The following is a 14545-nucleotide window of genomic DNA, read 5'->3' on the forward strand; positions in this document are numbered from 1 at the left end:
ACATTTTAATAATGTTTTGGCAGATTGAACGAAATGAACAAAATGACTCAAAAAGATTTGTTCACCTTGCAGAACGAGACTTAAAGGTCAAAGTAAAATGACCCGAACTTCCCATCACTATTCAACAGAAGAAAGTCAAACTGCTAATATAAATGGTTAATGAAAGGTGACAGAATGTTTAGTTTTGGTTGAACTATCCCTTTAAGACCACTCTATTTAGCTTGCTTTTAAGTGGATGCCTTGACAATAACTCGACCCTGAAAAGCGCAATGTCAACCCTTAAAGCCCCATTGCTCTCCCGGGTTGATTTTATGCTGCGTTCCTTAACACCCACCCACCTGCAAACAGCTTGTCAGTCATTGGTCAATTATCTCCACGTGTGAGAGCCGTCTCATTGGCAATGGAATGTTTTTTTTGTGCCACAGTGGGGTGTTAGCTTTGTGCCACGCTGCGTTGTGCATCTTAGTGTGCTGCCACGCTGTGCCCGAGCCCTGGCACTGGCACAAACATCATTCACACTCCACCACTCCTCGCAGAGCCCTGACAGACTCACTGATTCTCTGTCACTCCGTCTTTCTTTCCAAAACCCTCCGGTTGTCGCCATACTGCTGAGCTCTTTAAGGAAAGCAGTGCTGCGCGGTCCGGCTTGACTGTTGTGCTCAAAATGAGGACTGACGTTTACAGCAGAAATCTCAGTGTGTGCAGCGCAAAAGCCTCCAGGAGAATTTATACGACTCCATGACGGTTTGATGCATTGGCTCAATTTGCCATATCACAGACTTTGATTAGATTTGTGTGTTGGAAATGTGCACATGGGTAGTTGACAAATAGGCTGTGAAAAATGTTACAATAGAAACGTTATAATAGATAGTAGATAAATAATATATAGATTATAATAGATAGATAATAGAAATTGCAAGGGTCACTAACTGTTTACTGTACTGTAACAGGCGGCCCGGTGGCTCAGTGGTTAGCACTGTCACTTCACAGCAAGAAGGTCACTGGTTCGAGTCCTGGCTGGGCCAGTTGGCATATTTGTCTGCATGTTCATCCAGTGTTCATGTGGGTTTCCTCCCGGTTTCCTCCACAGTTCAGAGACATGCGATATACATTTAGGTGAATTGGATGAACTAAATTGCTCGTAGTGTATGAGTGTGTGAATGGAGAGTTTATGGGTGTTTCCCAGTGCTGGGTTGTGTCCGGAAAGGCATCCGCTGTGTAAAACATATGCCGGAATAGTTGGTGATTCATTGCACTGTGCTGACCCCTCATAAATAAGGGACTAAGCCAAAGAAAAATGAATTGATGAATGTACTGTAACATAAAAATGCCTTGTGGTGTGACAGCAAATATAAATAAGAGTCTTCATAATATACACATAGTGGGAGAGAGAATTATCTCCATTGTTGATCAGCTATCTTCATATAATCTTTTTTATACTTATTTTATATGAAATCATAATTTTTTTTTCTCTTTGATTGTCTGATATTTTTGTTTGATTTTTCAATAAATTGAGGTGACACACCAACGGAGACAAATCTTAATTTTAAAGAGTTTTCAAAAATGTTAAACATGTAAAAATTAAGTTAAGCATGTACATACTAAAGCCCTGCTCCCACTGTGAGATTTCAGCCATGATTTTGTTATCTGAGACACATTTGGGAAATCCTACAAGGTTTCTGAAATCCTAGGCTGAAATCTGTGGCCTTTGATCGTTGGTTTGACATGTTCACAGACAGCCGCTTAAAGCCTGTTGCGATCAGATTTTTCCTCCGATGATGTTCTGGCAGTGTCGGAAGATTTTAGACACTTTTCTGCAGTGTGACAACAGCTGCTATGAGCGTCAATCTTAGAACCAATTGGAGCTCAGAATTTGATGACGTAATCCATGCAACAAATCGAATGACGGTCAGGAAATGTCAAAACAGTTTTTTTATTGCTGGTTTTATTATTGAGACTCGCTGTGTGCAAAATTGCTGCTACAGATTGTTTACGTTTGCTGTGAGGAATAATTTCAGAATGCAGGATAGTGAAAGGCCCAATCCCAATCCCAATTCTATTTTTGTACCCATACCCCTTCCCCTTGGCCCTTAAAACTGAGGTTGAAGGGGAAGGGCTTTAAGATTTATCCCTAAGAACTGGGACAGCACTACAGCGCCTCCACTTTTCATCATATGTCATTGTGATCTCTTCCTTCATATGAGATGAGACGATAGCGACTGCTATAGTTATTCCAGTTGTGTTATCTTCAGGAAATCACTGAAGGCACATATTATGTTATAATAATGATCTAATGTGGCATTAAGATTTTAACTATACTGCGTATTTACATATTGGCCATATTCATTTATATGAACACACAAATAAACAACATTAACATTATAGCAGACACTGTAAAAAGTATAGTATTCGTAAAACATAGTAAAGTAAAAATATAGTATAGTATTCATTGATTCATTTTCTTTTTGGCTTAGTTCCTTTATCAATCTGGGAATGCGGAATGAACCGGCAACTTATCCAGCATGTTTTACGCAATGAATGCCCTTCCAGCTGCAACCCAACATTGGGAAACACCCATACACTCTCATTCACACACATACACAAACAATAGCTTACCCAATTCATCTATACCACATGTTTTTGGACTTGTGGGGGAAACCAGAGCACCCGGAAGAATCCCAGGCCAACACGGAGAGAACATGCATATAGTATTTAAATAACATAAAAAAATATTTTTTTTCAGACAGACAAACAAAAAAATGAACACAAAAAGGCAAACAGATTTGTTTCCAACATTATCATAAATAAAAAAACTGATAGGCTTATTAACTAACCCATTAATTAACTAACTAATATGCAAAAAATATAGAATTTTCAGTGGAATTGCCAACAGAGAACATGGTTTTCAGTGACAAAATGTATGAAATTCCTATGTTTTTATGAATATATGGATAAAAGAAAATGATTGCCATTTACTAAAACAGCAACTTGTCAAATCAGGTTTGACGTTTTTGTACATTTTATTTTTTGGCTCAGTGGTTAGCACTGTCACTTCACAGCAAGAAGGTCACAATATAGAATTTTCAGTGGAATTGCCAACAGAGAACATGGTTTTCAGTGACAAAATGTATGAAATTCCTATGTTTTTATGAATATATGGATAAAAGAAAATGATTGCCATTTACTAAAACAGCAACTTGTCAAATCAGGTTTGACGTTTTTGTACATTTTATTTTTTGGCTCAGTGGTTAGCACTGTCACTTCACAGCAAGAAGGTCACTGGTTCGAGTCCTGGCTGGGCCAGTTGGCATATTTGTCTGCATGTTCATCCAGTGTTCATGTGGGTTTCCTCCCGGTTTCCTCCACAGTTCAGAGACATGCGATATACATTTAGGTGAATTGGATGAACTAAATTGCTCGTAGTGTATGAGTGTGTGAATGGAGAGTTTATGGGTGTTTCCCAGTGCTGGGTTGTGTCCGGAAAGGCATCCGCTGTGTAAAACATATGCCGGAATAGTTGGTGATTCATTGCACTGTGCTGACCCCTCATAAATAAGGGACTAAGCCAAAGAAAAATGAATTGATGAATGTACTGTAACATAAAAATGCCTTGTGGTGTGACAGCAAATATAAATAAGAGTCTTCATAATATACACATAGTGGGAGAGAGAATTATCTCCATTGTTGATCAGCTATCTTCATATAATCTTTTTTATACTTATTTTATATGAAATCATAATTTTTTTTTCTCTTTGATTGTCTGATATTTTTGTTTGATTTTTCAATAAATTGAGGTGACACACCAACGGAGACAAATCTTAATTTTAAAGAGTTTTCAAAAATGTTAAACATGTAAAAATTAAGTTAAGCATGTACATACTAAAGCCCTGCTCCCACTGTGAGATTTCAGCCATGATTTTGTTATCTGAGACACATTTGGGAAATCCTACAAGGTTTCTGAAATCCTAGGCTGAAATCTGTGGCCTTTGATCGTTGGTTTGACATGTTCACAGACAGCCGCTTAAAGCCTGTTGCGATCAGATTTTTCCTCCGATGATGTTCTGGCAGTGTCGGAAGATTTTAGACACTTTTCTGCAGTGTGACAACAGCTGCTATGAGCGTCAATCTTAGAACCAATTGGAGCTCAGAATTTGATGACGTAATCCATGCAACAAATCGAATGACGGTCAGGAAATGTCAAAACAGTTTTTTTATTGCTGGTTTTATTATTGAGACTCGCTGTGTGCAAAATTGCTGCTACAGATTGTTTACGTTTGCTGTGAGGAATAATTTCAGAATGCAGGATAGTGAAAGGCCCAATCCCAATCCCAATTCTATTTTTGTACCCATACCCCTTCCCCTTGGCCCTTAAAACTGAGGTTGAAGGGGAAGGGCTTTAAGATTTATCCCTAAGAACTGGGACAGCACTACAGCGCCTCCACTTTTCATCATATGTCATTGTGATCTCTTCCTTCATATGAGATGAGACGATAGCGACTGCTATAGTTATTCCAGTTGTGTTATCTTCAGGAAATCACTGAAGGCACATATTATGTTATAATAATGATCTAATGTGGCATTAAGATTTTAACTATACTGCGTATTTACATATTGGCCATATTCATTTATATGAACACACAAATAAACAACATTAACATTATAGCAGACACTGTAAAAAGTATAGTATTCGTAAAACATAGTAAAGTAAAAATATAGTATAGTATTCATTGATTCATTTTCTTTTTGGCTTAGTTCCTTTATCAATCTGGGAATGCGGAATGAACCGGCAACTTATCCAGCATGTTTTACGCAATGAATGCCCTTCCAGCTGCAACCCAACATTGGGAAACACCCATACACTCTCATTCACACACATACACAAACAATAGCTTACCCAATTCATCTATACCACATGTTTTTGGACTTGTGGGGGAAACCAGAGCACCCGGAAGAATCCCAGGCCAACACGGAGAGAACATGCATATAGTATTTAAATAACATAAAAAAATATTTTTTTTCAGACAGACAAACAAAAAAATGAACACAAAAAGGCAAACAGATTTGTTTCCAACATTATCATAAATAAAAAAACTGATAGGCTTATTAACTAACCCATTAATTAACTAACTAATATGCAAAAAATATAGAATTTTCAGTGGAATTGCCAACAGAGAACATGGTTTTCAGTGACAAAATGTATGAAATTCCTATGTTTTTATGAATATATGGATAAAAGAAAATGATTGCCATTTACTAAAACAGCAACTTGTCAAATCAGGTTTGACGTTTTTGTACATTTTATTTTTTACAATTTGAAACTTAATTTATTAGAGTTAGAATAATTTATTGAATTATGTTTGGGAGAGTCACACCATAGGACAGTTTTGAGACTTGGCAACGGGAAAAGTTATAATAATACTAGCACAGCAGTTTTTATAACAAGAGGTCCATGTAATGTTTAACCCCACTGTAAAACCCATTAAGTTAAGGTAACTCAAACTATTTGGGAAAACGATTGCAACAAACCATTTAAGTTCATAAACTAATCCTAATGAATTCTGTGAACTTAATCTATTTGAGTAAACAAAGCAATTTGAGCACAGTAAACCCCAATAAATGAAGAGAACTGAGTACTGTAAAACCCAATAAATTAAGGCAACTCAAACTGTTTAAGGAAACCGATTGCTACAGACAATTTAAGTAAAAACAAACAAAAAAAAAAAGAATCTATACATGGACTGTAAACTTGCTCAATTTACGTTAAAGTAATGAGGTATTTAATTAACTCAATACCTTTAACACTTCAAAAGAGTTCAAAACTCTTCTCAAATAAATAGAATTAACTTTCAGTCAATTTAGAGTAACTACACTTATTTCATTTGATAAAGTTGACTGTGGGGTTTTACAGTGCATTTATTGCATTTTAAACAATGGCAATACTAATTATATTCAGTTTTGTCCTGTGTGACACTGAAAATTTTACATCACATCAACAGCCAACACGTATACCCTCGCAAGAGTGTCGCCACGGTGGTCCACAAGACAAATAGCTTTTTCTGGCGTAGCCTGATATACCATTGCTCATTACTGGTATCGAATGCTTCAGATCTTTTGGCTGGCGTGTTGTTGAAGGGCAAAGGAAAAACGTCCTCCACGACAGCAGAAACATTCTTGGCCTTTATCGAGCTGCGAATCTGCGGAGGAGTCCTCCGTCCAAATGGGGAGAATTACACCCCGGGGATGATGAACCAATCCTTTCTTGGCATCCAATACCTCCAACATGGCTGTCATGGGAGCTGTATTTGTGTGTGCGCATGTGTGTGTGCCCGCATTTAGATTAACTGTCTAGACCGCAAAGCAATAGAAACATTGATTGGTCAGTGTGACGGTGGCATGCATGTGCTTTGCTATGTCTGTGCATAATTGCACTGCATGTTGACGCATCTTTGTGTATGTATTGATAAGTGTGAGAGAAACGAGGAAAGAGAGAGAGGGGAATAAAGGAGTGAAAGAGTGGGGATTGGGAGGATAAGTAGTCATTGTATGACCCTGTTATGTGTATGAGAGGGTGAGTGGCGGATGGAAACAGCTATTTCTGGGCAGTAAAACATTGTGATTAAGGGCCAGACTGCCCTCAATGGGTCACTCGCAGAAAAATGGGCTTCATACACATGTGCACACACTCAGTCACTCTGTTGTGGAATGAAACCATGCTGGATACTGCTCTGATTTTTCAGGTCTGTTGAGAGAGGTTCAGCTGCTTTGAATGGTGGCAACCTATCACTTCTCATAGATGGATTATAATTTTGAAAAAGAAAATATCAGAGAATTAGTTTATTCTTTTTTGCCTCATAGTTAGTTAGTAAGTCAGAATGTCAGGTTTTTTTATTATGATAACATTTTAAAAAAAAATCTGTCAGACTTTGTCATTTTGTGTCTCTGTCTGCAATATATTTTTATATTTTGTATATACTATATTTTTACAAAAAATACTTCTGTTCTGTGAGTTTATATTAGTTGACATTGCTCAGTACAATGATTAGCTACTGTTGTTTGATTGTGCTTTATATAAAAAAATGTATAATAATATATATATATTATAACTTTAAAATATGCAATATTTTAGTTTTTATTTTTAAATAAAAATATGTATTTAATATATTAGATAATATTATTCAAAATAAATTTTAGTATTTATCTGTTTGAACCTGTATATATATGCTGCTCTCGCTTCTGCAGATCTATGTGCCCTCCAGAAACTTGCGTTCTGTGAATGAACGTCGCCTCGTGGTTCCATCCCAAAGGGGGAAGAAATCACTTTCGCGAACGCTCACGCTCAATCTGCCCAGTTGGTGGAATGAACTCCCTAACTGCATCAGAACAGCAGAGTCACTCGCTACTTTCAAGAAACGACTAAAAACTCAACTATTTAGTCTCCACTACACTTCCTAATCTGTAATTGCCTCTCTGAATATCACACTAACTGTACAAAAAATAAAAATAAAAAAAAATTCTAATACTACTAATACTTCCCTTCTTAGACTTTACAGACCTGAAACTTGCTTATAGCACTTATTCATTGTTGCTCTTGGTTGTGTAAATTGCTTCCTTGTCCTCATTTGTAAGTCGCTTTGGATAAAAGCGTCTGCTAAATGAATAAATGTAAAATGTAAATATATAAATAATACAAGAATATAAATAAACTGAATTACAGACAATGGACTCTATTTTAATTATTTCGGTGCAAAGTCTGAGGCGAATGGCGCAAAAGCATTAAGGGCATGTCCCAATCAACTTTTGCTATTCTAAGGGCGTAAAATAAGTCTGCGGCATGGTGCCTGGTCTAACAGGGTTGTGCTTATTCTCTTAGAAAACAGTTAATCAGACCATCTGCAGCTAGGATAAAGAACGAGCCTCCTCCATTTAGCCTCTTTACTTTCTTTTTACTTTACTTTTACACTTTACTCCTTTACACACTCCACTGGAGACATCCATTAGCCTACATATTTAATTCCGTTTGTTAAGCTCAAAGATTTGTTTCAAAACTATTTCTAAATTCAGTTCAAAATTCTTGAAAATGAATAAATCAACAGTAATAACGAAGTTAGGTCAAAACTTATATCTAAACACATGTCATTTTCTTATGGATCATATGTTGATGCATACGTCTCCAAAACCCAATAGGTGGACAAATCTAAACTTTTTTTTTTTTTTTAATTAAAACAAATATAAATATAAATATAAATATGCATATAATAAATAATACTGCTAATAATATTAACATTATACAAACACAAATTGTCATGAATAAACTGAAAAAAAAACCTTTAGACCTGCTTTTAGATGGTCAATGGAACAGTCTATTTCAGTTCCTCAAATAGCAATGCACCAACAATGAGCCTTAACAAACCACCTTTTTTTAAGTCGGCACACCCATGAGTCCACAAAGTAGCACTAATGCATTTTTTATTTAAACAACGATGCGCAAAACTTGAAAATTAGGGCTGTGCTGGTCTAAAAATTGCAACAAATTGTTCCATACACGTCTTGCGCCTGATATGATAGGGTGTATGATAGTGCCCTTAGTGTTTTTCACTTGCAAGAAATATTTGTTTAGTGTTAACCTGCATATTTTCAAAAGCCTTGACTTATTCCCTCATCTTGTCCTCAGCACATCTGGCCTCACCCTTCCCACACCATATTATCAGCCTGAGGAGGATGACGAGCGGCCCTTCATCTGCTCGTTGGCTCAAGATAACGGCATCATGTCCTGCAGCGATGTGCCTGCTCGGAGAGAGGGCGGACGGGAGTGCTGTCTGGATAAAGAGGACGCTCTTCACCGGCAGGCTCTGGGTCTGAGCGCCGAGCCGCTGGTCAACGGCAGCGCATCTGCCATGGGCCTCTGTGTGAACTGGAATCAGTACTACACCCGCTGCCACACTGGACACACCAATCCTCATAAAGGAGCAATTAATTTCGACAACATAGGATACGCATGGATCGTCATATTTCAGGTATGAGATCAAAGTCACGTGGCATTTTCTGGAACGAAGCATCTGTTCTCTTTGATCGTCTTTTTCGGGTGATCTTGTCATAAATCAACAGTGTTAAGTAAATCAGAAGCGTTTTGTGATGCAGTCACTCAAAGGACATTTAGAAATACATGTGTCCACATTGCTTGTGTGGTGTGCTGCAAGTGCTAATCCATCTTGATGTGTCTTGGGCAACAGTGAAAGGCCGCCTACACACCTGTCAATCAAACACTATGCTATAACAAAGCTTTAAACAAATCAAATTGCAAATGAAGTTAGATAAACACTGGCTGTTTTCATTTTGAATTAATTACATTGGTAATTACCCTGATGTAAAGTAGTTTTGAGAATATATATTTGTAATATATGAAGTACGAAAAAACAGCCTGGCTAGTAAGAACAATATAACCTGAGGTATGAATCATTTTGGCCTTGACTGTATGACACATGCATCAATTATGAACTGTATACATACATATGGTATATTGCAGTATATTATAAATGCATATGGTTGGAGAGAATAAATAATAATGACAAAGATGTTACGATCTTAGGTGTAAAGTGAAATTAACATAGAAACATAGATCATTTTCATCATATGTAAATGTACCAAATTGAAATTTTGTCACATCGTTTGGGTTTTATTATTTTTTTAAGCTATTGAAATGACTGCAAGAAACTAATGCAAATTTAACAAAACCGAGTTTGTTTTTACATCTTGTTACAACTTTTATTTGAATAAAAATTATTGTCGCTTAATCTGAAAGTATTCTCCAAATAAGGCTACATATATATATATATATATATATATATATATATATATATATATATATATATATATATATATATATATATATTTACCTGATATTTACATATATTCATATTTATATTATAACTGTGGACTTGCGGTGAATCATCTCATCATCCTTTACTAATTATTCAACGAGGCTAAATGTGTTCTGATCTGTTTTGTGCAGGTGATCACGTTAGAGGGCTGGGTGGAAATCATGTACTACGTCATGGACGCGCATTCCTTCTACAACTTCATCTATTTTATATTCCTCATCATCGTAAGTTGGCATGCATGTGTTCAGAGATAAAGCATGTGTCCTAATTATCAAGAACTTGTAGTCTGTGGATTTGGATGGCATATGTTGTCTGGGAGGACTTAAAGTTTAGTGACCTTTACCAGGGCCAGAGGGTGAACTGGATGTTTGGTCTCATTGGTAAGAACAAAAAGGTCATGTCGCTCCCCTGGACACACAAATACAGTTTAACATACAGCAACAGTCAAACTTTCAACACAATGCTTACTAATTAGGGATGTACTGAAGATAACATAATTTTCAATAGCAAAGCATTAGGTTTTTTGTTTGTTTGTTTTTTAGGCAAGGCAAGTCTATTTATATAGCACATTTCATTCACAGTGGCATTTCAAAGTGATTTACATAAACAGGAATAAAAGAGACAACTATTAGAAAGTTAAAACAAATATAAAAAATGATAAAAACAGATTAAATGTGTTTAAAAAGGTTATAAAAGAATGAAAAAGAAAAGAAAGACATAATAGCTGTGGGATACATCTGTGGGATGTAGCATAGTGCTCGTTCAGTAAAGGCACAGCTAAACAGAAGTGTTTTCAGGCTCGATTTGAACGTGCCTAATGTTGGAGCACATCTGATCATTTCTGGAAGCTGATTCCAGCAGCAGGGGGCGTAATAACTGAAGGTGGATTCACTGTGCTTTGACTGAACTTTTGGAAGGTATATTTTATATGATACTAAAGATTTGAGTGATCTGTTTGGTTTGTATTCAGTGAGCATATCTGTGATGTATCAAGGTCCATTTAGTGATTTATAGACTAGTAATAATACTTTAAAAACCATTCTTAATGTAACTGGGAGCCAAGGAATAGACCTAAGGACAGGTGTGATGTACTCTATGATTTTCTGGTTCTTGTCAGAATTCTGGCCGCTGGATGAGCTGCAACTGTCTGACTGTCTTTTTGGGAAACCGGTGAGGAGTCCATTACAGTAATCCACACTGCTGCTGATAAAAGCATAAACAAGTTTCTCTATGTCCTCTCTGGAAACAAAGCATCTAATTCTTGCAATGTTTTTGAGATGATAGTATGCTGATTTAGTTACTGCTTTGACATGACTATTGAAACTCAGATCTGACTCCAGAGTCACACCAAGATTCTTGACCTTATTTTTTGTTGTTTGACCCTAGGAGCCAAATTACACATTAACCTTGAGAACCTCATCTCTGTTCCCAAATGCAATGACTTCAGTTTTCTCTTTGTTTAACTAAAGAAGGTTTTGGCACATCCAATTGTTCATTTCATCAATGCATTGGCCGAGGGTTTCAATGGGACTGAAGTCAAAAAGCAGCAAGGCTAAGTAGATCTTCAGTGTCTTCAGAATAGCTGTGGTAGGAGACTTGGTTCTTTCTCATTATTTGGCTCAGTGGAAGCAAATAAAGAAAAAGATGCAAACATGTATATCAGAACGACCCAAAGAATAAATTAATGAATAAAAATAATTAATAAATAATAATAATAATAATAATAATAATAATAAAAACAACAACAATTATATTATTATTATTAATAATAATGAATAATGATAATAATAATGATAATAATAATAATAATAATAACAAATTGTATTATTTATTTATTTGTATTTATTTTATTTGTTAATCAAATCAATATATACTAAGTCATAACTTAAATCATAACAGCAATGAATATTAAGAAAAAAAATAAGGAAATGTCAAATAGCAGCCAATAACCTCTTAGATATCCATATATTTTGTATCCCTGCTACTAATTATTACAAATTTTCTGTTCTAAATCTAAAAATAATTGGCACTTATATTTAGTGTTTAGAATGCCATCTGTAAGCGCAGACTTAATACAGTCATTTTAATGCAAGACCAGCTAACAGCTAATAGACATTTAAGCACAATATCAGTTTGATTAGTCCTGCCATATGGCGCATCGCATCTGAAGTTAAAATCTAGTAAGAGAAAAAAAAATCACTACAGTTATTCTCATGAGATGCAGCCAGATCAGGCTTTTATTGACAAACTGAACCTAACTGAATCTGCAGACCTCCCGATTGACGGCCTAAAGCTTTCGAGGATGCAGATATTAGCTAAACAGCACATTTAGAAGTCAACTGAGATCAATTAGACAATGAACAGCATAGTAAAGAATCAATAGCTGGACACTATAAACTGAATTTCTCTTCACTCCAGCCTCACGTTTAGCGAAAGCAGTCGGTTCTCGGCCCTTCTTGGATAGTAGGAATGACAGCGAATGAGACAACCCTGCAGTGAGATGTGCTTTGGATAATGTCTCCTCCCAAGATTAAAGACGAGAGAGAGAGAGCGGAAAAGAAATGCCCTGAGGATAAGTGAGGAAAAGGATCTGAGACTGAGAGACAGCAGGAGACTAAAGGAATAAAGGAATGGATTTGGGAATGAGATGAGCGGGTCAGATAGCTGAGAGGCCTGCTGGTATTTGTTGTAGCTATTTGTGCCGTTCTTAAGCTTTCCAGTTTCCTGCATTCGAATGCTGTTAGATAGCCGCAGGCTCTGCTGGAAACGCCAAAATCCACTGTAGCTCAGGAAATGGCTAGTATTGAGAATTGCAGGTGTGTGTTGTAGCTAATGACAGAGGCTAATCCTGTGTAGGTCAGCAGAGTAAAGCATTAGTAGTTAATTAGAGCCCATCAGAATAGTGGACACCTGCCGCCATCTCGGCAGTCTCACACACTTCATGACAGAGACCCTGTCACCCTGACACATGCACCCTGCCGGAGCAGTCACATGATCCTTTTCAGCATGCATCTGAGGTGTGCTAACTGCTGGAATGTGACACTGGCTGAAGAATAAAGAGATATTCATGGCTGAGCAGACATCATTTAGGCTAAGTCATGAAGCAGTTTTGTGTTACTTTGCCACTGTTTACTGCTGGTGTTAAGGTGTGTTGATGACATAAGTCTGATCACAAGTGGTTGATTGGATTTGAGCAACCACAAAGGATCACCTGATCTTCACCTACTGACTTATATAAAATCATTACGGGATGGGATGTGTTGTGAGAAAGTACACCAAAACAAGGTCGTCCTACAGTTGAAGGCAAAATCATTAACCCTCCTGAGAGATTTGAGTTATTTTTGAGCATTTGCAGCTTGCTATAGAAGTAAACATCTGCCACTAAAATGAACTACATTTCCCTTCAGACATTTCACTCACACACCAGTCCCAGTTCATCCCCTGATGACTGATTATTGGACTTTATATACAGCACACTCACTCTCATCCATTGATAAGACTTGTTTTTCCCATAAACCTTACAAAGTGTTCGTCTTGTCTAGTCTTGCCTTACTTTTGACACTTGTCTTGGTTTTTGTTTACATTGTTTTGCTGCCTGAACAAAGCTCTTTTCCTGTGACCGCGATTACTCTTTGGATTGCCCTCATGCTACTGTTTACTAGTGGTGGGCAAAACAAGGCTTCATGAAACACTAAAACAATTGAAGCAAATGTGGTGAAGCTTCGAAACGTTTCGAAAGCTGTCTCTGCAGCTACATCTAGTGGTCATTTTTATGTGTTGCTCTAGAACAGTTTCAGCAAAGAAATAGTTGAGCAAATTAAGTAGAGTTGAGGTTTCAAGTGAGTTAGTGAAGCGGTGAGAGTTCCAGACTAGCATGCAGAGATAATGTCATAAATAAACTAAAAAAGCCCCCCGAGATGAAAAAGGCATGCGGGTGGTGGTTTTTATATTTATGTAGGCTAGAAAATAATAGTTTTTGTAATATTTCAATCTTTTAATTCTTTTTCATTTGTAAGGATGTTTGCGTATTGCTGTACATCCTGTGTGTATTAGGCATTGTTTAAGCGAGGCACCTCCTCTAAGCTGGTCGATTGAACAGACTATTTTAGTGCCTCAAAATAGCAACGCACCAGCAATGCACCTTAACACACCTCCTTTTTTAGATCACAACGCCTATTAGCGCACATATGAACCCAAATGCATTTGCTATTTAAACAGCGTGCTGCAAAATGTCAAAATCACTCGTGCGCCGAGCTGAAACTAGCAAACAACAAATGCGTCGCGCCTAGGGCCCATTGTTGTCCAATGACGTGTTTGAAAAGAATGAAAATATCATAAGGAGGGCTAGTCATTTTGCTGGATGCTGTACTTCCCTGCATTATTCTTAAATGCACAGATTGCAATCAAAATGATAGTTTATTATGAAGTATTGATAATTTGCGATAGATTTGCTTTTCTTTGTAACTTGGGTTAATTTATTCAATAGTAGTCGCACGATGCACTGTCTGCAGAGTGCTTCTGTGAAAGTGCTGTAGAGCATGAAAGAAATAAGAGGCTCAGCTAAATCCAAACACAAGTGGTCACTAGAGACGCATTTGAATAAATGTTAATGCCAGGTGGAAAAGGTAATGTCTCAGTTGACCTCTTGTGTTTGGATCACTGAAGAT

General features: G+C 36.9%; 1 protein-coding gene across 4 annotated transcripts in view; it reads left to right on the forward strand.

The window, feature by feature from the left end:
• Nucleotides 1-14545, forward strand: part of cacna1ia (calcium voltage-gated channel subunit alpha1 Ia) — a 413851-nt gene that overhangs the window by 261976 nt on the left and 137330 nt on the right. For all 4 annotated transcript variants that reach the window (XM_073944536.1, XM_073944538.1, XM_073944539.1 and 1 more), the window contains 2 exons: nt 8672-9014; nt 10010-10102. In XM_073944536.1, the coding sequence (XP_073800637.1) occupies nt 8672-9014; nt 10010-10102 (436 nt within the window). The remainder of the gene's footprint in view (nt 1-8671; nt 9015-10009; nt 10103-14545) is intronic.

Source organism: Danio rerio, chromosome 3, assembly GCF_049306965.1.
Source record: "Danio rerio strain Tuebingen ecotype United States chromosome 3, GRCz12tu, whole genome shotgun sequence".
NCBI classification, from domain to species: domain Eukaryota; kingdom Metazoa; phylum Chordata; class Actinopteri; order Cypriniformes; family Danionidae; genus Danio; species Danio rerio.